Genomic DNA, 21,214 nt, shown 5'->3' on the forward strand with positions numbered 1-21,214 from the left:
ACAAGAAATACCTCAGGAAGCAAGCTTTGAGCCAAAAACAGAGGATTCATACAGGGTGCTTTACTGCTGGCAGGGGCCAACCCACCCTATTATTCTTCTTTAAGAAGTAATCTGTAGTGAAGTTGGGAGCATGGTGTTTCCTGCACATGATTCCCTCAGAGGGCGTTCTTGCCCATAAACAGTCTCCCCCAAAAAGCTGAGATGTGCAACCCATGGCACATAATGTGTGGTGGTGGGGCTGCTTCTGTAGGCCCACAGCATAACTTGCTATGACCAAGGCCAACGTTTATGGCATCGCATGCACAGAAGTGGTAACTGTGACTTACAACTAAGTATTCCAAAGTTGCAAATTCCTAAAATGAAACATGGAGTGGGAAGAAATCCAACTTCATTCCCATGAAGATGTCCAAGTTGGTTCACAGAAAGGATCCTGAGCTTGGTGGAGAGATTATAGTTACAGGCAGTGTGAGGAAAGGGTGGTGATGGTGGCGGGTCTGGGCAGGGGGTGTTGGGTACATGAGGCAATGTGACTGGGACAGCAGCTGCTGGGTGAAAAGCCCATTGTGGGTGCTGGGCACCTAGCATGAGGCAGCACCAATCTCTGTGGCACACAGCTCCACTGTAGGCTTGGGTCACGGGGAGTGATTCATGAATTGCTAAAGTTGGGGAGGAAAATTTGGGAGCAACAAATACCACAAGCAAGTGATCACAGAAGAAACCCATTAGTATGCATAGTACATTTAAGTCACACTTCTTAGCCAATAACTGCAAGTACAGCCAAAGTGACTGCTCTGCTATAGTAAAAGATTTAATTCAGATCAATTATGTCTCATTGCATTTTGTCTCAGAACAGCAGACTTAACAGCAATGCTGTTTTTATGAGAAGCAGAAAAATTGTCCAAAATGTTCTTGTAACCCATTGTGATTGCTATGGATGGGAGGTTACAAAAACAAAGAAGCCCTAGGGCTAGGAGACAAGAAGCTTGCCCACTGCAGTGAAAGAGAAGAGAGAAAAAGATTCTGCGGCTTTAATGTGAATTCGTAGCTTAATTTCCTTATTCTCATAGCAACGCTCTTGAAATATGACTCATTTCCTGTGACATGTGCTGCAGTCAATTACCATGGCTAAGACAAGTCCAGCCCACAAGCCTTCCAAGCAACACAAGCCCACAAGCTGCAAGGAGAGCTAAAGCCACCTGACGCAGCTGAAGTGTTCTGTTCTTCAAGCTGACAGACTGGAGGCTAAGTAACATGATAAGCAGATTTTTCACTTGTGTGCTGGCTTTATTGCATTTCTGCCTTTCTTCTGGCTTCTATCAACCGGAGACGTTGCCTGATATTGGAGATGCAGAGTTTATTGAGGAATGTGTGAGAACGCACAACAGATTCCGGTCTGGAGTGAGCCCCCCAGCCAGCAACATGTTGTACATGGTAAGGGGATATTCACAGTTTACATGCAAGTGTGGTGTTTACAGTTGTTAAAGATGATTTTTCTAATCAAACGTAAAAAAATGAAAAAGAAACCAACTCCTGGGATCATAGCTGCAGTTCCTCTTTAAAGCAGAAGATAAGGCTCTGATTGTTGGATGATGTTATACAATCAGATATGTGTGTAGCTCTGCCTGACTTAGTTTTTTCATTCCAAACTCAACATTTCAACCCACAGCACTGTGAAAAGTGCTGTGAAAAGGCTCCTCGTTACAAGGCATCGAAGTTTAGCAGCCTGGAGTGTGATTTATGTGCAAACCTTAGCACAACCTTTCATACTTGAGTTGGCAAGTGCAGAAAACATTGCCAAATGTCTTTGGAGAGCTTGCTTTTAGCTTTCTTTGCAAAGATCTCAGCAGCTTGAGCCAATGGAGAGCTGTTAGCTGCAGCTCCTAGGTGCTGGACTGCAAAGGAAGCCAAAACAAGTGCAGCAGCAGCAATAGCTGGAGGCATTGGTCCTGCACTGTGGTGCCCATCTCTGGCTGCAGCCATCATGCAAAAGGCAGTATGTTGTGATTCAAAAGAACCCCAGCCCTGGGAAGTAGCTTTAGTGGGGCATTAGGATCCCAAACCTCCACTGCATATTGCTCCAGATCTTTTCTAAAACTTTTTCTAAGCTGCTTCACTAGCTCTACATTAACAGAATCTTGCTATGAGCAGTATCCATCTTTTTAGAATTTCAGTGATTTTGTGCCTGATTTTTCTTTTGAAAAGCTGAAGATCTGGAACCAGAGGGAAAAAAAAAAAGCAAACAAAGACAGGTCACCACAAAGAAAAGAAGAACTAAAATAATGGCAGCTTTCTTTTAAAGTGCTGCAAAAAAACTAGTCTTGGGTATGACCTCTCCCAGTAAGAATAAAGCAGTATAATACATTATAAAATCAGTGAGAAAAGTAGAAGTATTGGAATTGAAAAGAGCATGTATGTTTATTGTTGTAATTGACCTTAGCACTACAAAAATGAGGAAAACAAGAAAACTTTTTTATTTCTCAGAACACTTCTGTTTCCTGCTGATAACTGTCCATCTAGATGCATAAAAATGAAGGATATGAACTCAAGGCATTTCCATCCTTTGGGAAAAAAATACTTTTTAAAACTAAATGCAAGACAGAAACTCCTTTAAGCACAAGCGACAAAGCCTAACCAGCTACATTTGTAATACAGCTGTTATTATTAATACTAGTACAGGATGAAGAAGAAAAGAGGGCTGCGAACTCTCCAGAGTCTGAAAAATGGGACTGTGGAGGACTAACCTATCAACTGCTATCACAAAGCTTTTGTCACGGTCTTCTGCTTGTGACCTCACAGCATTGCCAAAATGTAGACTGCAGCCTCTGTCTCAGCTTGCAGCAATGCTAGGACTGGGAGATAATGCCTGAACAAAGCAAGATTTTGTTAATCATCCTTCAAAGTTATCATCTAAGGAAACATCAGATCTTCAATTGCATTTAGGCCCCTGCTCCCAAGTTTACCTTTATTATTCCATGTACTGAGTTTTTAGACTTATTATTTATGTTTTAGTTTTGTAAGACAACACTTCTCCCAAATAATTGGCATAGGGAGAATTGGAAGACAGTGGTTACAAAATATTTTCAAATCTTTGTAGATCTATTTTGATGTCACCTGGCAATTTCTCCTTACTTATTCATAGCATAAAATTAAAAAAAAAAATTTAGACATCTTCAGTACAAAAAAACTATATTATGTAAAACATAGGCATGAAATTCAGCAACTTCCAAATCTTTCCTCAGTCACGATCAGATCGAAACAGTTTCTCTGGTGATCCTATTGTTTGCAGAGGCAACTGAGAGATTTTTAATCCATACACAGAAGGATAAATAAGGAAGTCTTATTTTTTTACAAAAGCCCAATCAGAAATTATCCAGCAGTACTGAACAGCTTAATTTTCATGACACATTGCTTAAGCAGGGCTCCAAGAGCTGTGTTTTCCAGGAGGTACAACACTGCTTGCTCAATCAGATTGTGTACACAAGAAAACCCAGTGGAATCGGACAATGCCTCCAGTGCAAACAAAAGACATTCATATAACTCAATAGCTCTCTGTTGGACTGAATTGCAAGTGAGTGAGTGATTCCACAAATATGAATTCAGTGCCAGTGTGTGAAGCCACAAAATTCCCTGAGTTTAGACTGTTTCAAAACTCCCAGCATGTTTGTGACTTGACCAGCAAGCTGTGGCCCTAATCTGTGAGGCTGCATGAGATTTCAGACAGTTTGGAACAGAAAGCACAACCCTCTTCTTCCAGGCTTTCTATAAATACATTTTTTTAAGGTTAAATTAACATTCTCCCTTAAGTGGCACAGCCTAAAAATGTATATTGTGCTCCAGACACTTTGATGCACAAGTCTTGGCATCCAACAAGCATGTCAGACACAATTGTCCACCTCTCCAAAATCTTCCCCATGTTTAATGAGCGATTAGATTCCCATTAGAACTTACAAGTCAGTCTACTATACAGCACTCGAAGTCTCAGCAGAAACAAACAAACAAACTTGCAGTGTATAGACTCACCTTCTCCAAAATCTGTTCAGCACTACTGCATTGCTAAGATAACCAAGTCATTGTTACTTGTCTTTATTTTGCAGAGTTGGGATCCAGACTTGGCAAAGACTGCAAGAGGTTGGGCAAAGAGATGCGAGTTTAAACATAACATATACCTCCAAGAGCCAGGGCAGGCTCACCCCAGATTTACCCCTGTTGGAGAAAATCTCTGGACTGGCTCACTTTCAATTTTTTCGGTGCAGGGAGCCATCACCTCTTGGTACAAAGAGGTCGGAGACTACACATACGCCAGCAATAGATGTAGCAGAGTATGTGGCCATTACACACAGGTAAGGCATCACACTTGTCCAACTCTGTCAAGTTTAGATGTACTGAGTGCTGCTGAGGCTGCACCTTGAGTACTGTGTCTTGGGCTTCTCACTGCAAGAAATATATCAAGGCCATGGAGCCTAGTGTCCAGAGAAGGGCAACAAATTTGTTGAGGGACCTGGAGCACAGGTCTTATGGAGAATGGCTGAGGGAACTGAGATTATTTAGTCTGGAGAAGAGGAGGCTTGAGGGAGACCTTATCGCTCTGTACAACTGCCTGAAAGGAGATTGTGGTGAGGTGGGGTTGGCCTTGGCCTCTTCTGCCAGGTAACAGTGACAAAGCAAAAGGTCATGATCTTAAGCTGCATCAAGGGAAGCTCACCTTGGATATTAGGAAGAATTTCTTCCCAGAGAGAGAGGTGAAGTATTGGAATAGGCTATCTGAGGAAATGGTGGAGTCATCACCATCCCTGGAAATTTTCAAGAAACATGGAGATGCAGCACTTAGGGACATGGTTCAGTGTATATTGCGGTGATGAGTGGATGGCTAGACTAGATGACCTTAGAGGTCCTTTCCAACCTTAATGGGTCTATGATCCTATGGTTTTACGAACTGGACTTGCAATTCTGACAAAAAAATTCTAAATTTCTGTTGAAGTCTCAATGAAGTGAATTCAAAGTGCCGTAGTAACTCTTTTGTGCCTGTGTGCATGAGATGTTCTCACGTCGCATTTTAGAGAAGAAGAGTTCCACTGCATTATTTTTTTAATACTCCAGCTGTAGTTTGTTTCCAGGAATAAAACAGGACAGAGATCAAACAACCAAGGTTAGCCCAGCAGTGGCTGAAAATCAGGCAGTGGCTGTAGGCTGCAGTGCATGGTGGGACAAAGTCCCCACTCTGGCAGGTAGCTTCCACACAGCACCATGAGTAATACAAGGGCTAGTTCTGTGATTCTGTGTGTGATTTGGCTCCTGCTGTTTCCCCCTCACCATCCTCAGGGATGCGGTTGTCCACCTCTGGTGTCATGGGCAGCCTCTGGTTGTTACTGTGCTGAGAACACTCTCAGAACCCTGAGGAACATGTCCTGTTCATGGACCTGGCAAACAACAAGGGGCAGGCTCCCCTTTGGAAAAGGAAATACGATATACAGTGCTGAGTTGAATTGGATAACTCATGCTACACAGAGGATCATAAGAAGATCTGATGCTCTTGTCTCTGTTATGTCAGTCATGCTCATGATCATAGAAGGCAAGACTGCAATCTGGATGTGCTCTTTCTCCCTGTTTTTCCTGTAGCCCCCTGCCTTTTGGTCATTTGCCTGTGCAGTAAACCCTTGTAGAAGGCAGCAAACAGCCTTGTCCTCACAGATTTTATATCCTCCAGTGGGAAAGGCAGAACTATCATGGATTACCATGAAGGAAAGGAGACAGATTTCCCCTTCTCCTTTGCAAGAAAAGAAAACTGTCTGTCACAATCAATTTTTCTTTCTTTCAGCCATTTTAATCATAAACCCATAGAATGGTTTGGGTTGGAAGGGACCTTTAAGATCACCTAGTTCCAATCCCCTATAGGCAGGGACACCTCCCTCTAGACTAGGTTGCTCACAGCCCCATCCAGCCTGGCCTTGAATGCTTCCAGGGAGGGGCATCCACCACCTCACTGAGCAACCTGTTCCAATGTCTCATCACCCTCACAGTAAATCATTTCTTCCTGATATCTAGTCTAAATCTACCCTCTTCCAGTTCAAAACCATTTTCCCTCATCCTGTTGCTATATGCCCTTCTAAGAAGTCCTTTCCCAGCTTTTCTTTAGGCCTCCTTTGGGTACTGGAAGGCCACTATAAGGTCCTCCAGAGTCTTCTCTACGCTGAAGATCCTCAGCTCTCTCAGCCTGTCCTCATAGGGGAGGTGCTCCAGACCTCTGGTCATCAAATAAATTAATAAACATCTAGTGAATTAGTTAAAAAAAACAGATGTTCTTCAGAACAAGCTATTATTTAGATATCCATCACTATTGCTTGCCACTGCAAATCATGTCCAAGGAGCACTCCAAAGCCCATCCGTCGTGTAATATAGAGGAGGACAAGGCTTTTCACTAAAACTGTAGCTGTTAAACCAAATATTCAGCCACCAATGCTTGTGTCTGTCTTTGCAGGTTGTTTGGGCTCAAAGCTACAAGGTTGGCTGTGCTGTCCACTTCTGTCCCACAGTGTCATACTTCTCAGGAACCAATGCAGCACACTTCGTCTGCAACTATGGGCCAGCGTAAGGTTTCCAAAACAAATATTTTAGAGGATTCAGATCCTGCCCCTTCTCCCCTCCCCAAATGTGCAATTTGACAGGATCAGACCTTTTTTTTTTTGTGTGTTTACGGGTAGAAATGGTCCTCAAAACAGAGAACGAAACATACTCAAACAAGGATTGCTTGGATAGATGTAAATGGGAGATATATATTGTAGCCAAAAAGCAGTGGTGCTGGTAGAAAGAGTAAAATATAAGACATTGAAATAAGCATACCTAAGTGATCATTTGAAGGCTGTTCCCTTGTTCCTCAGTGCCGAGGTGGCCCCAGATGGTTGCCAAGGCGCAGATCCAAGGTGTGAAAATATTTACGCATTTGTCTGCAGAATCAAGTCTCTTGATCAATGGTTTGAGTAAATACTGAAGTGTGCAGTGCTTGTGGCTGCAGGCTAAGCTTTAGTACGAGAGGAGAGCTTGGACATGTGATGCTGGGCTGCTCAAGTGTCATCAAGACAAAATTTCATTGAGAGATCCTTCGTATGCATTGTAAGTAGCATATTTGCTGCCTGAGGTTCAGAGAGACACAGAGGCTCTGAAGGACCTGCTGAACCTTGGTCTCAGCTTATGAGGGCAGGATGCTTTCTTGGTCCTGGTTGAGGCCCTGATCTGCTCAGCCCTTGAGATCACAGGGAGCATAGAGTACAAAGCCCTTACTGTGGATATTTACTGCCTGCCAAAATCTTCATGGAGCAGCCTGGACATCTCCTGGTTTAGGTGGGAGCAGGGCAGTCAGGCAGGGCTGACCAGGACACAGTTCACTGTCCTGGTGGAGAGAAAATCTCAAGTTCAGAAGCAAATTAGCAGAAGGGATTGCCATCCCCTCATAAGGGCAGCTTCAAAGCAATGTTATTTTCCTTCACAGTGGGAATTACAGACGGCACCCATACGAGACAGGAGCAGCATGCAGCAAATGCAATGGCGAGCAGTGCACTGACAATCTGTGTCGTGAGTAGACAACCCACCCTCCTCCATAAGCACATGTAGAAAGAGAGGGAGCATGCAAGAAGACACTAGCAGGAAGCACAGCATCTCCAATTCCCAAATACTGTCTGAAAAAATGCAATGAGGAACCAAGAGAGCAGTAATGCCCAAGGAGGTTTTAAAATACCAGCATCAAGGAATGACGGGATTCCTGGCTGATGGGGTTGTTTGATGTCAGCTAGACAAGTGAATCTTGAACATGAGAGCTGGGCAAAAAAAAAGTGACAAAGTGTACCTGAGGGATAATTCCTCTCCAGCCAGCCACTGGCAGGGGCACTCAGTAAAATGCAATCGAGCTCTCTGCAGCAAAGCCCCAGAATCACCCTCTGGAAGTCTACAGGTCCTTGGTTCTTCCTGGAAAGAAACACAACTGTATTTCTTGTCAGCCCACTGTGAGCGAATTCTCCTCTTTCATAACTCACATTGTTTGCAAATTCTAAGCTTGCTGCTTACATTCACTTCTTCTTCTCTCTCCAGGAAACACCGAGCGTGACAAAGTCATTAGTAAGTAGCACAGATATTACTGCCTCGGTTTGTTGTCCCCAGTGCAGTTACACTTGAAATAATTGATCTGTTTTGCTTCCAGGTGATTCCAGGTGGTACCCAGCTTGGGACAGACCTGCCTGTGATGAGTACTGCATCTCTGTGGTTGTTTTAAGGCTGTTACTTCTTATTCTGACTATTGTAGCCACTTGGATCCTACCCAAATACTGGTCCATAGCACCTGCCACCAAGTAATGCACAGGAGGCTGTGGCAGCACTGAGGTTGATTCGTCCCCTCCCTGTGCTTAAGCTACTGGCAGCGCTGAGATGGATGGAGTTGTCGTTTGCATCCACAAATCATTCTGAAATATAGAAATACCATCCCCATTTCATGGAGGAGCTGGCAGAGCTGATAAGGAGCCTTCTCATTGTTCAGAATCAGTAGCTGGTTTTAAATTATCTGCTTATTTTTCCAAAGTGGAACACTGTGGCAGAGATGGGTATGCCACCCACACTTCCCAGGGAGGGAGTGGGGTGTCTGCAGCCCAGCAGAGTAGACTCCTCTATGCCTATTGAGCTCTCTCCACACATATTCCTCCAGTGAGATGCAGCAGCATGGTTTTGGGCAGCCTGGAGAGATTTTCTTTTATCATTTATAGCTTTTTTTTTTTACCTCATAATTTTTGGGCACAGGTGAGTTCCAGCATGTGCATCCCACAGCAGGCAGTGCATTTCCCCGTTTCGCAGTGCACAGGGACCACTGGCATTTCTCTTTGCTTAGAATCTGTTTTCAAACACGTCATCTCTGCCAAGACACAGAGCTTCACCCGTGTTTAAATGTGACTCTGCACCACCTTAAACTCCTATTTATTTATTTTTTTTTCTTTTTCTGAGCATGAGGTTTTTGACTTCTGCTTCAAACAATAAACCACTATTTCCTGCCTCCTCCCATGCATGGCGATCATGTATCTGCAACCTGATCTGAAGGTCTACTGGTGCACAAACCCAAAACAAATGCATTCAGTTCCAGCCTGCACAATGCCGAGAAACATGATGCTGGGAAACAGTACAGCGGTCTAAATAAAATCATGCTGTGCCCAAAGTCGCGCCCTGGGCTCAGAGGCTGCCAAGCTCCAGTCTCCATGAGGCTGTGCCCCCAGAGCAGGCAGGGTTCAGCCAGGCCCCTTCGATACATCACACCATTCTGCTGGGTGCTTCTATGCAGGAATCCGGGGAGTCCCCCAGCTGCTTCCTTTCTGTGGTGCTGTCTTTGCTCATTTCTGTCAGTGTTGCTGCACAGGTCCTGCTCTGATGCCACTGCTGGAGTCAGTCTCACCTGGAAGTACTGCAACTGCAACCCAGTTTCTGACATTATTCTTCCATGCAGTTAGCTGCTAGTACTTGAATCATCTCAGCATCACAGCATGTCCTGAATAAAATCATTTTCCAAAATGTAAATGCGGTCAGGGACAGAATTCCTAATCCTCTTCCTTGTCCTTCACTTATATTTACACTTTCTTTGTGCCAGAGCCTCTTTTCTGCCAACCAGTGACCAGTGTCACAGCACCTGTTCTGGCCAACATAGACATAATTTTGTTAAATAAATAAATAAATAAATAAATAAATAAATCCTCACTAAATATTCAAAGCCACGGGTCTATCTGTTGAAAAAAGCAGCCACTTTCACTCCCACTTGCCTTTTTGCCACACTTTCTTGAGAACCACTCAAGCCTCACACTTCCTGTACTGCAAACTCCCATCTGGAAATCCCACAAGGACGATAAGCAGCACACGTTGGCAGCAGGACGTACTCTGCAGTGTCCTTTTGCAGAGAAGGGCTCTTATGCCAGCATCTGCCCCATGTGCAGAAAGAACCTACTGATGCAAGAAGAAATGGAGGAAAGGAAAGCGCATACAATGCTGTGTCCAGGGAGCAAAACGAGCTCAGCAGGAATGCTCCCCTGCTAAGTTTAATCTACACTTGGTTTCCAGGAGAGTAAACAGAACCAACACAGAGCCCTTAAAGTTCAAAACATTCACAGTGCTGCCACTGAAACACATACCTTAGCAGCTTGAAGGGAATTCCATAGAGAAAGCTTCATTAAAAAAACTGTAAATCACTGGGGCTAATGGGGGAAAAAAAAACAACCAACCAACAACAAATTCTACAGCATGGTAACTTTCAAACAAAAAATCCAGAAAGTCAAGAAGTCAAAGCTAACCAAGAACTGCATCTCATTTTTTTAAGGACACCCAAAATCCAGATATTTAACTCCTGATGATTAAACCCCCTCAAGTTGTTCACATTCTTTTTATGGCATACGTCTGTGACTTTCACATGATAAATGCAAAATACAGAAACAGCCATTGAGTACTTCTTTGCTACTCTGTAAACTCTAAAATCAGTTTAAGGAGATAGTTTGCAAAATCTCAAACTAGTTCTAAAAATACTAAAACAACTACTTTGCCCTTCTAAACTTATTTTTCTTTTTTTTTAAAGACACATTAGAACAGGTGCAAAAAGCACTGTAGTGAGCCCAATGCAGATGGTTACCACAAGAAACAGATTCTAAGCACACAAATCCTTGGTTTATCTTCCTTACGTGAATGAAGGGCCTTTCTATATTTTCCTGTTTAACTAAATAGAAGTTTAACCACCAATCCCTGAAACTCAGCAGCCATAACAACCAAAAAAAGATTAAACATAACCCTTTCATCTCATGAAAACAGAACAAGACTCCCTGAAATCAAGCAAGTTCTACTGTGGTTGGGGTTTTGATGCCCAATCTACATAGATACCTCAGCTGGGGAACCAAAGTTCAAAACACTCATTTTCATGGAAGTACATATATGCATTTTAAGGCCAGGCTGCCACCAAGCTAACGTATATTTTCCTGCTTTGCGACTCAGGCAACTATGCAGCTGGTTGATCCAGCTGGAAAACAATCACTTAATTAGCAGGTTCCTGAAATAAAAGGCCAACCTACAAAGTCAAACAGCCCTTCACATCATGGAAGATATAACTTAATTTTAGCAAACAGAAATTTGCTGCAGGGACCTTCTGCAGTAAAAGGGGCCTCATTCGGTCCAAAATATAAGAGAGGACTCTCCCTCCTTGCACCTCCCCTGAATCCAGTTCAGCTCCTCCTTACTGGCTTCGGGCTCCGCCGATTACTCTGTTGAAGTACTCACTTGTGGGATCACTTGACAACTATTGCAATGCCTCCAAGGGTGGCTCAGGCCCTCAATATGTCTGACCCACCTGATGCTGAGCTCAGGTCTCCCCTTTACACCATCAACAGCTACATATCAGGTAACATGTCTAAGAGTTTATCATAGGGCTGATATCCTAAACATATCAGCTTACTACAGCTTCTGAGATGGGTGTGTAATTTACTTATTTTCTCAGTGAAGCATCTGTTGAGCAGTACTTTCTTACATGATTTTATAAGTAATTAAACCGACATTTATGGATGATAGAGTATTGAGTTTTCTCTTCCAGAACTAAGTTGCAAGAAAAGATCAGGCAACAGAAAGGGGTACCAATATTGTCCACCACCCTAAAGGGCAAGAATCCTAGATCATTTTCTCCATGCATACACACACACTGACTCTTTAACATACATTCTAAATTCTTATTTAGACATGTAACAAAGAAAACAGCTGTGTTTTCAACGGCCAGTCCCAAATAAAAGGCCACTAACCAAAGCAAAGTGAGCTGCAGTGTTCTAGCATAATCATCTTTTCCACACGTGCAAGGAATTCCAGTCTGGCAAAGCACTCAAACACTGTCATGAAACTGGTGTGGCCTGACCACCTACTTACTGTTACATTTGCTTCTTGAACCTCAGACACATCAACTAAGTAACATCTGCTTTTCTAGTGCACTCTATTTCATCATAATTTCCATTTTTAGGAAACTAAGAACCTCTGTACTTCCTTCAAAAAAGGGGAAGGGGCTGAATAAAGTTAAAAGGAACCTAAGTTCTCATTTCTTGTAAGAAATGAATTAAGAACACATTTAAAGAAAGGTAACAACATTTACGTTTCCCCTGCAGCACACTTGCTTTGCGTCACATTCTGCCTAACAAGATAAGTTAATAAATGACAATTTATTAATGGTGTTCAATTAAGATTACGGTTGTCTAATCCTCACATGAAGCTGTAAGCTTGCTTCCAGGAATACAAGATGTGGGTTTTGCAGTAGATGACTAATTAAAGGATTTAACATCAATATATTAAAATAGTTTATTAACTCCAAGACAAGATACACAAAAAAAACCCAGCTTGTACAGAAATAAAAGCTTAATAAAACTAATAAGTCTTGCCTATCTTGACAGTTATTTGGCAGCCTTTCATAGAAGTATTCCATTTAACTCCTACCGAGTTCTCCAATCCTTACCATTTCACATTCTGTATCAAACTCCTGAATGTTTCTAATATGAAACTTCCTTTAGGCAGACAGATATTACCCAAATACACTCTCACTTTGTCAATAAATATGAGAGAACAGATTTATTACACCAATTTTGACAATTTTGCATAGCTGCTCTAGGTCCATTCGTTAAAATGGGCTTGGAAAAGAGAACAATCTTTCTGCCCAGTATTTTCTCATCCACACTGCACTGACAGCAAGAAGTGTTTTACTCCACGTCTCAGTTGTTCCAAGTGTGAAAATGTTCTTTACTGTAGGAGAAAAGTGCTCATTATGAGTGGTGAATTACTTCTTTTTTTTCTTCTTTTCATCTGCTGCCATTTTTAACTTGACTTCTTCCATAGGACGTGCTCCTAATTTCTTCTTCTTTGCGTTCTTTACTTTTTCCTTGATGGCTTCAATATCAATTTTTTTCTCAGTGGAGGCTACACAGTAAAAACACAAGCACAAACAGACACAAGTTTCACTTTTCTGATTTTTCACAGCCTGTGAGATTACTTCATACGTATCCACGGTAAAGTGCATCCTGTAGCATTGGTTAGGACTAATTTTATGTTTGGTAACAATTTTATAAACTATTCCTACCATTTCTACTGAAACTAGCATGATATACAAACCTCTTTCAACAGAATTCAAGGAATAGTTACATAAAATCCTATACGACTGTGTTTGAAAACTGATGCCCTACTACATTGCACACTTAGAAATTGTCACCCGCTTATCAGACCACAGCTGTACTCCAAGATTAATACATACATAGTCTGCTGGACATGTGTCTATTGCCTTGTTGGTCTTACATAAAAAAATAAACTACTTATTGAGTACTTATTTTCAGAGCTTTCATGGCATTTTATATATATGCATGCAACTAGGGTGATGAGTTCACAGACATGCCTGTACCATCCTTATTTTCCTTCCCTGGCCGTGCATTAATGATGGCTACTGGAAAAAGTCTGATCTCAGCATGAAAACCTTTGCAAGAGATTTCTACAGGAAGTGACAGAGCATGAAGAACATCCTATTTTATGTTCATAAAACATTTTATGAACATGCTTTATAAGGGCATGTAGCGACAGAACGAGAGGAAGTGGTTTTAAACTGGAAGAGGGTAGATTTAGGCTAGATATTAGGAAGAAATTCTTTACTGCGGGGGTGGTGAGACACTGGAACAGGTTGCCTAGAGAGGCTGTGAATGCCCCTCCCTGGAAGCATTCAAGGCCAGGCTGGACAGGGCTGTGAGCAACCTGGTCTAGAGGGAGGTGTCCCTGCCCATAGCAGGGGGTTGGAATTAGGATCTTAAGGTCCCTTCCAACCCAAACCATTCTGTGATTCTATGATTCATCTGGTATTTTCTCTTTTGGCCAAGAGTCATGAGCTTAGGTCCAACTCTGCCACCTCACATGGTTAATTCCTACACACCATCAGGTGTCCTTTTTGGAACTCAGCTTCTCTACATACAAAGTATTTCTGTTATTTAGTTCTGGAAGACTGAATGGTTTCATTCAAAACACTTATCAGCTGGAAGAGCACAGTATTTGATATACAGAAGAGGCAGTAGCACGATTACAGAAAGTTTACTGCTATCACAAAAAAGTATTTTATACAAATCAGTGCTCCAGAACATACACTGCTTGAGAAGTAAACAAATCCTTCAGCTCACAAGAAACAGCGTATTAATATGTAAGTAGCATGACTTTTCTTACTTCCTGTGGCTACATCTCCACATAATCACTTAGGCTAGAAATTAACACTACAAATGTTTAGAACGGGGAAAAAAAAAAAAACACGTTACCTTTCTTTGCTTTCACAACTGGCTTTTCCTTTGGTGGGATAAAAGCTTTATTTCTTTCTTCTTGTCTCTTCTTGACTGCATCAGCTTGCTTTGCCTAAAGTTACCAATAACAAGAATGAAGTACCAATAGAGCAGGGCAAAAGGGAGAAATCAAGTCAGAAATCAAGCCCTTTTAAATTGGTTGTAACAAATTTACCTTTATTTCTTCCACTCGTTTTCGTTTCTTCTGGCTTTCTTTCAAGAAGTATTCACCACTTGCCAATTCTTTATCAATCTGTTCAAGAAAAGTACCACAAACCTTTAGAAAATTATACATTCTAAGCCAGGTATGTAGTATCAGGAAATAAAAACTTGACAGAAAAAGCCTTAACTTCATCTTAACAAAAGCAGGATTTAAAATTATCATATACTCCTGCATAGCCAAATAAAGTTTCAGCTGACCTGGCTTTCTGGCTGTGGAGGTGGGAATGGTGTGTACTCCTTCTTAATATTTTTCTTCTTTGGCTCCTTGCGTTTTTTCAAGTTCTTCCGCTTGAACTTAGGCAAAAATCTTTCCCAGTTTTGTGTCCTCAGTTCAGGATCTTTTGATAATTCACGTTTGATCATCAAAGTCTTTGGTAATTTTAGAACGTCATAAAGAAGAATAAAACAATAGTATTGCAGTAGTGCCTAAGAGCTCCAAACTAAAAGTTTCTTATAGTATATTAACAGTTGAGGGATTTAATTATGAACAGAAGCAGAAAGGTGAATATGTCTCAGGACAGGGACAATTTAAATAGCAGGTATCAAGCAAACAATCAAAGGGAAGAAAACACTTTTCTTATGATATTTTCTCAGATACTATCAATGACAACATATCCCCAGCAAGTAGACTATCTTTTTTTTTTTTTTTTTTTTTAAGTACAAAACAAATTCTCATAAACAGTTTTACATTGAAACATATAATTACTAACATAAAGCTCTGTACAAAGACATAATGCTTGCAGAGGTGCACACTGGACCGTACCAACCTTAATGTTATATATGGGATGTATATTCTTCATTGTGTCCAGAACAACTTTCCTAACCTGTATTTAATAAAAGAAAATGAATGGTACACTCAGCAGGTACTTCATATTCTAATCAAGTAAAATATCAAGTACCCTAAGTTTCTTCAAAATCAGATAATTTCTCTTTCCTAGCTTCACAACAAAAGCAGCTAGACTGAAAAAGCCCCAAAGCCAACTAGAAGGCACAGTGCTTCAAAAATATCATTAGCTCTACTGTCACGCTTTTGATACACTCCAGCATCACCTGTAACCACCACTTTCACACCGCTCTGAATGTCTCTTTGTTTTTTAGCTTTTGACATGCATTTTTCCCGACAGAATTACTAAAAAGACATGAGACGTTCACCCGTGCTATATGCCATTAACACTGCAGTATTTTCACTTAAACCCCTTAACTGAAACTACATAAATTCAGCACAGTAATCTACAGGGAAAAAAAAGCTGAAGCACTAGATACATTATTCAGAATTATATGAAAGCACCCCTTTGATACATCTGCTAAATCTTACCTTAAGAAACAAAAAATACTTTTTCAGCAACTAACAAAATTCAGAAACTAAGACTACAGGCGTTCACATAGAAGTAGCACTAACATGTAGCTGAAAGGACAACTCTTGAGGCTGTCAGATTCTGCCTGCAGCCTATGCCAGAGCTGGACACAAAAGTGGGCTACATAAACCACTCATCTGCCTTCTCTTACCTCTTTTAGCCCACTGAAAGGTCCAAGAGCTGAAACAGTGTTGCCTTGCACCATAATATAACAGTTGGTTAACAATTCGAGGGCCTAGAACAACAAAAATGAATAAAGTCAGTGTGAGCTCAAGGTCTGAAACAAATCTGCACCTAAGATTTTTATGGTAACCATACTTATTAGAAATACCTTCAGAGTAGATCCTTTTGGCCCAAGAAGTCGTCCTCTTCTTTTCACAAAACTTTCTCTGTTCCTCACTAGAGAGCCTATTTTAATGATGTCACACGCAACATCATCCTGAAGAATACGAACTGCCTGAAGATACAAGCAGCAGGTATTAACATCTGAATCCAGAAGTATTATTCAGAAGAGCCAAAAAACTCATTTCATTTGCAAATAATATGTTTATTTTAAATATATATTTTCATATAATTATCAAATCATTTGAGTTGAAGGGACCTTTAAATGTCAGCTAGTCCAACTCCCCTGCAACAAACAAAGACACCTACAGGAAGGTCAAGTTGCTCAGAGCCCCATCCAGTCTGACCTTAAGTATCTCCTAGGATGGGGCATCCACCACCTCTCTGTCCAACCTGTTCCAGTGCTTCACCACTACTACCTGAAAAACCCATATTTTGAAAACATACTACTTTATAAGCATTACAATATTATTTGCTACAAACCTGTTCAAACGGAACACTTCTTGCCAGAAGCTTTATTAAATCTCTAGCCCTGATGATCGCATATGGATCAAAAGTCTTCTTAGTAGTAGTGACTGTCATGCTTCCTTCAATTAGATCCAGCGTTGCATTCACGTACTGCAATGTGTGAAAACAAACAGCAAAGCAATCTCTAAGATTATATTTCTGGTAGCATGAAATTCAGAAATATAAAACTACACACTGCACAGGCATGCAAATCCATTATCCAAACCTCTGAAAATGATTCTCAGACACACATATACACACACACACACACACACACACACAAAAAGCCACCAGACTGATAGTCCCTATGTATCACAAGGCCTGAAACACTATCCCCCCCTCATCTCCCTTAAAGGCAGATCCCCCTCATCTCCTTGGCAGATTATGGAGAGCAACTGCTACTACAGCAAGCTTTTATGCAAAAGTAACACCTATATCCCTCAAACAATAGAGCACAACATCACAACTCATACATGCTCACTCAGGGCTTTCTGGACAAGCGGCCAGCACTCCTTCAGGTAGGCTTCTCTGTACTTGGGGAATAACGTTGCAAAACTGCTTTCTTCCAGGAGCCCTCTGGGATTGTCTTCCCTGGTAAACGCGGGTTCTTTCCAACCATCCGGCACAGTGAGCAGTTCAGACTCATCAACTACTAGAGATTAAAAGACGAAAGGAAGTTTGTTTCTCCTTTGTCATCGATGGCAGCGATAACTGAAAGCAGGCACACAGCAGGCGGTGCGTTCAATGCTCCGTTGAGGCGTTCTGCATTTCTCCTTAAGGAAGTTACCGCCTTTCCAGCCCGAGGCCGGGCCCCTCAGCGAGCGAGAAGGAAAGGATGGCGGGGCAGCAGGCCCAAACCCCGCCGCCAAGAGGCCGCGCAGCCCACGGACAGCTCCCACAGAGCCCCGCACCCACCTTTGGCCGCTTTCTTCTTGCCGGGACGCCGCGCCTTTTCCTCCGCCGCCTCAGGAGCCGCCATGCTCACCGCGCGCACACAACTTCCGCTCAGCGCCGGAAGTGGGACGGGGGCCGCGCGGCACGCCGGGAACTAGAGTCCCGCGCTGCACGCCGTTGTAGTTGAGCTCCCGGGCAGCACAGCGCGCTGGGCAGCTGGGTTGGGTGCTGTATCTCCACTCAGGCAGCAGCTGCAGGGTGCTGGAGAAGGCTTGGCTGAGGGGCGTGCAGCAAGCACCTTCTTTCCTCCTTCCTCTTACATATCAGACATCGCTCCCATCCGCGCTCCTCAGCGCTGAATTTGCTGCTGGCGTTTTGCAGCGCAAAGGGAAAAAAAATCCAGCATCATCAAAATCAAACCAAAGCACTTGGGTAGATGCTTGAAGTACTTTAGTACTTGCAACTAAAAAGAACACATGTTCCTGATGAGACCTAATTATTTAGTTGAATGACATAGCTTAATGCCTCCTGGGTGATGCCCTGCCTCCTCCCCACTCCCCATCCCATACTTGTACCTCAGCACTTTCTTCAGAATGAAAGCAAGCTTGTGCAGCCTTTGCTGCTTTCCTGGGCATCCAGAGAAGCTGGAAGACACGTTTGAGCAGGAATCCCTGAGGCAGGGCAGTGTCCCTGCAAACGTTCATCACACCTGCTCACTGTGAGGTGTTTAATTATTGTCATAATCATGGAATCATAGAATGCCTTAAGTTGAAAGTGACCTTAAAGATCAATTCCAACCCCTTCCCCATGGGTAGGGCTGTCCCCCACCAGCTCAGGCTGCCCAAGGCCACATCCAACCCAACCGAACAGGGATGAGGCACCCACAGGCTTTCTGGGCAGCCTGTGCCAGTGCCTCACTGCCTGCTGAGTAAAAAAATTCTTTGTAATATCCACCTTAAATTTCCCCTTTTTTAGTTTAAAGCAATTCTCCTTTTCCTATCACTATCAATCTGTAAAAATTTGGTCCCCCTTCAGCTTTTAAGTCCCCTTCAAATACTGGAAGTCTGCAATGAGGTCTCCCTAGAGCCTTTTCTTCAGGATGAATAAGTCCAACTCCCACAACACTTCTTCATAAGAGGCTCCAGCCCTTTGATCATCTTCGTGGCCCTCCTCTGGACCCTCTCCAACAGCTATCCCCACTATCAACTCTACTCATAAATAAAGCATCCATAACTCAGTTTTGACACCCAAAGACGTTTCATTGGGCCGCACTGCTGCTCTTATCCGCTGGGTGGCACTGACCGCCGCGACAAAAGGAGCAGCCCAGCGAGCCTCAGTGCCCGAGGATCCCTGAGCTGCTCTGGCAATGAGCACGGACAGACCGCGGCTCAGAAGTTTCTGGTGAGACGCACCTGGATCTTCTCCAAATTGCAGGCACGCTCCAGGGACGTCTGTCTCCAAGGAAATGGGAACAGAGCATCCCTGTTGCTCGCTGGCTGAAAATATAAAACAATGGAGTAATTCAGGTTGAAAAAGCACTAAGATCATCAAGTTCACCTGTCAAAGCTCTGCACCCCAATGGGGTCATCCACAAGGCCACCCAAACCACAGCCCAGGCAGAAGCCAGCTCGCAGCTATTGGTGTGTGCAGCTCTCTCACCAGTCAGGAGCCTGACAGTGTAATTCTTATCTGGGGAACTTGAAACAATAACAAATCCAACTCAAATGCTATTTATTTTTCAAGATTTCACCCTTAGTTAGCGCTGTTGTTCTGCTTTAATTATGCCATAATTAATTGCAGCAAAACTGTTTGGGAAGTGCATATGTGCATGGCAGAAAGGCTCTGATATTGCAACCTGCTTACCTACAACAACGAGCACTAAACAGGGAATTTATGATCCTGGGTTGATAGAGCACTTGGTGTTCACTACACTGCCTTCATAGAATCACAGAACCAGAGAATCATGAAGGTTGGAAAAGACCTCCAAGACCATCAGGCCCAACTGTAGACCCAACCCCACCATGCCCACTCACAGAATTGTAGAAACATTAAGGTTCGAAAAGATCACTAATATCACCCAGTCCAACATCAACCCATCTCCACTATGCCCACTATACCCACTTTCATCCAGAGGGTCTCCAACTCCTTTCAAAACCAGACCAAAACCCCATGAATGAGTTATTTTGCACAGAGGAATATTAAGGTGCAGAGGAGCTAATCTCCTTAATTTATCTCTAGGTGGGGATCAGCCCACATGCAATATGAGGATGAAAGAATGTTATGCTACAGGGAAGAAGATCTAGCCTCAAATTAAGAGACAGCACCAGCAGTTGTGCTATCAGACTTGGAAGCTGTGACTCAGGAAGGACCCTCATATCCCATCCTGCCTGGCTTTCTGGTGGAGGCAGTGACTTCTCAGCTTTCCTCTTACCTCAAATTTTGCAGAGGAGTTGAATACAAGGAAGCCGCCTCCCTAATTCCTGTCACAGACCAGGTGTTCCTATAGACCCCTCTCCTGCTCCAGTCAGCCCACTTGGGCTCAGACAATGACAGATTTATATCACTTTTGTCAGACACTGCTCAGACGCAATGGCCAGCCCCAGCATGTCTGGCAGTGGCGGGCTGGGAGGTGGGGACAGCTGTCTAGGGCCAGGGACTGCTGAGGGGACAGCGAGATGGAGGTTGCTGCAGGGAGTTCCAGCAGTCCTGTACCAGACTGTGATGGGGCAACATGTTTTCTTAAAGCAGCTCTCAGTAATCACAGAACTGTAGGGGTTGGATCATACCTCTGGAGATCATCGAGTCCAAGGCCCTGTTGAAGCAGTTTTCCTACACTAAGCAACATGTATCACATTCCCTTTGTGTGACCACAGACCTGGGTGCAGAAGGCTCCTTCGAAGTCTTCTGCCTGAACAACACAGATCTCAGCCTAGCAAGACCCCTACATCTGCTGAGCTGGTTGCTGGGCTCTGGAGGAACCTAGGCCAGCTGTGTGTGTGTCTCTATGTGCACTCACTGTTTTCCTGTTAGAAGCAATGCAGACGATGAAACAGCACAGCCACACAGCCTCCCCTGAATGCACTTCAGGCTGTAAGATAAAATAGGCAGAGCGCTGCTGTTAGGCTGAAGGTGCCTCTATTATGCAGCAAAGTAATTATTTCCCAGTCAGTAGATAGGACTCAAGCCACTTGGCACTTTCTTATGTGCCATTTTCAAATCCAAAAGAGCAACTTGGGATTTTGTGATAATTCAAGCAATCAGATGAGCTCATGCACATGGCATCCATTCACTAGAAATGCCATGCAGATCCCATTCAGCCCCAGCACTCGTAAATCCATGTGACACTTTTATCTATTTATAAACTTTTAACAGCAGGTTATGATTGTTATGCAAGCCATTTTCCAGGGATTAATAAGCAGCTTGTGTTGATGGCAGTGAGAAGAGCCATTAACTGCTCTGGGACAGACATTAATCTGTAGTAAATGTTCAGCATCTGGATCTTTTCTGCGTAATTAAATAATCAATACTGCCTTTTGATTGAAATAACTGGAGAATTGTATC

At 43.0% G+C, this 21,214-nt stretch overlaps 2 protein-coding genes across 3 annotated transcripts; one reads left to right on the forward strand and one right to left on the reverse strand.

Moving 5' to 3' along the window:
* Window positions 1-1,110: 1,110 nt before the first annotated feature.
* LOC100550421 (glioma pathogenesis-related protein 1-like) lies at window positions 1,111-9,733 on the forward strand. Its single transcript, XM_003202092.5, has 6 exons — window positions 1,111-1,431; window positions 4,095-4,340; window positions 6,476-6,585; window positions 7,484-7,566; window positions 8,080-8,106; window positions 8,189-9,733. Exons 1-6 carry the CDS (start codon window positions 1,252-1,254, stop codon window positions 8,338-8,340), a joined length of 798 nt encoding a protein of 265 aa, XP_003202140.1. The 5' UTR covers window positions 1,111-1,251; the 3' UTR covers window positions 8,341-9,733.
* A 2,586-nt stretch (window positions 9,734-12,319) lies between these two features.
* Window positions 12,320-17,819, reverse strand: KRR1 (KRR1 small subunit processome component). 2 transcript variants are annotated; one of them, XM_003202093.5, is made up of 10 exons: window positions 17,675-17,819; window positions 17,233-17,411; window positions 16,736-16,870; window positions 16,242-16,367; window positions 16,062-16,145; window positions 15,323-15,379; window positions 14,754-14,924; window positions 14,509-14,586; window positions 14,313-14,406; window positions 12,320-12,945 (listed from the first exon to the last, which is right to left on the reverse strand). In XM_003202093.5, exons 1-10 carry the CDS (start codon window positions 17,736-17,738, stop codon window positions 12,806-12,808), a joined length of 1,128 nt encoding a protein of 375 aa, XP_003202141.2. In that variant the 5' UTR covers window positions 17,739-17,819; the 3' UTR covers window positions 12,320-12,805. The 2 variants fall into 2 exon arrangements, with proteins under 2 accessions (XP_003202141.2, XP_031409526.2); XM_031553666.2 differs by having other exon boundaries at window positions 17,233-17,408; window positions 17,675-17,802.
* Between the last annotated feature and the right edge of the window lie 3,395 nt (window positions 17,820-21,214).

Source organism: Meleagris gallopavo, chromosome 1 (genome assembly GCF_905368555.1).
Source record: "Meleagris gallopavo chromosome 1, MGAL_WU_HG_1.1, whole genome shotgun sequence".
Taxonomy (NCBI): Eukaryota; Metazoa; Chordata; class Aves; order Galliformes; family Phasianidae; genus Meleagris; species Meleagris gallopavo.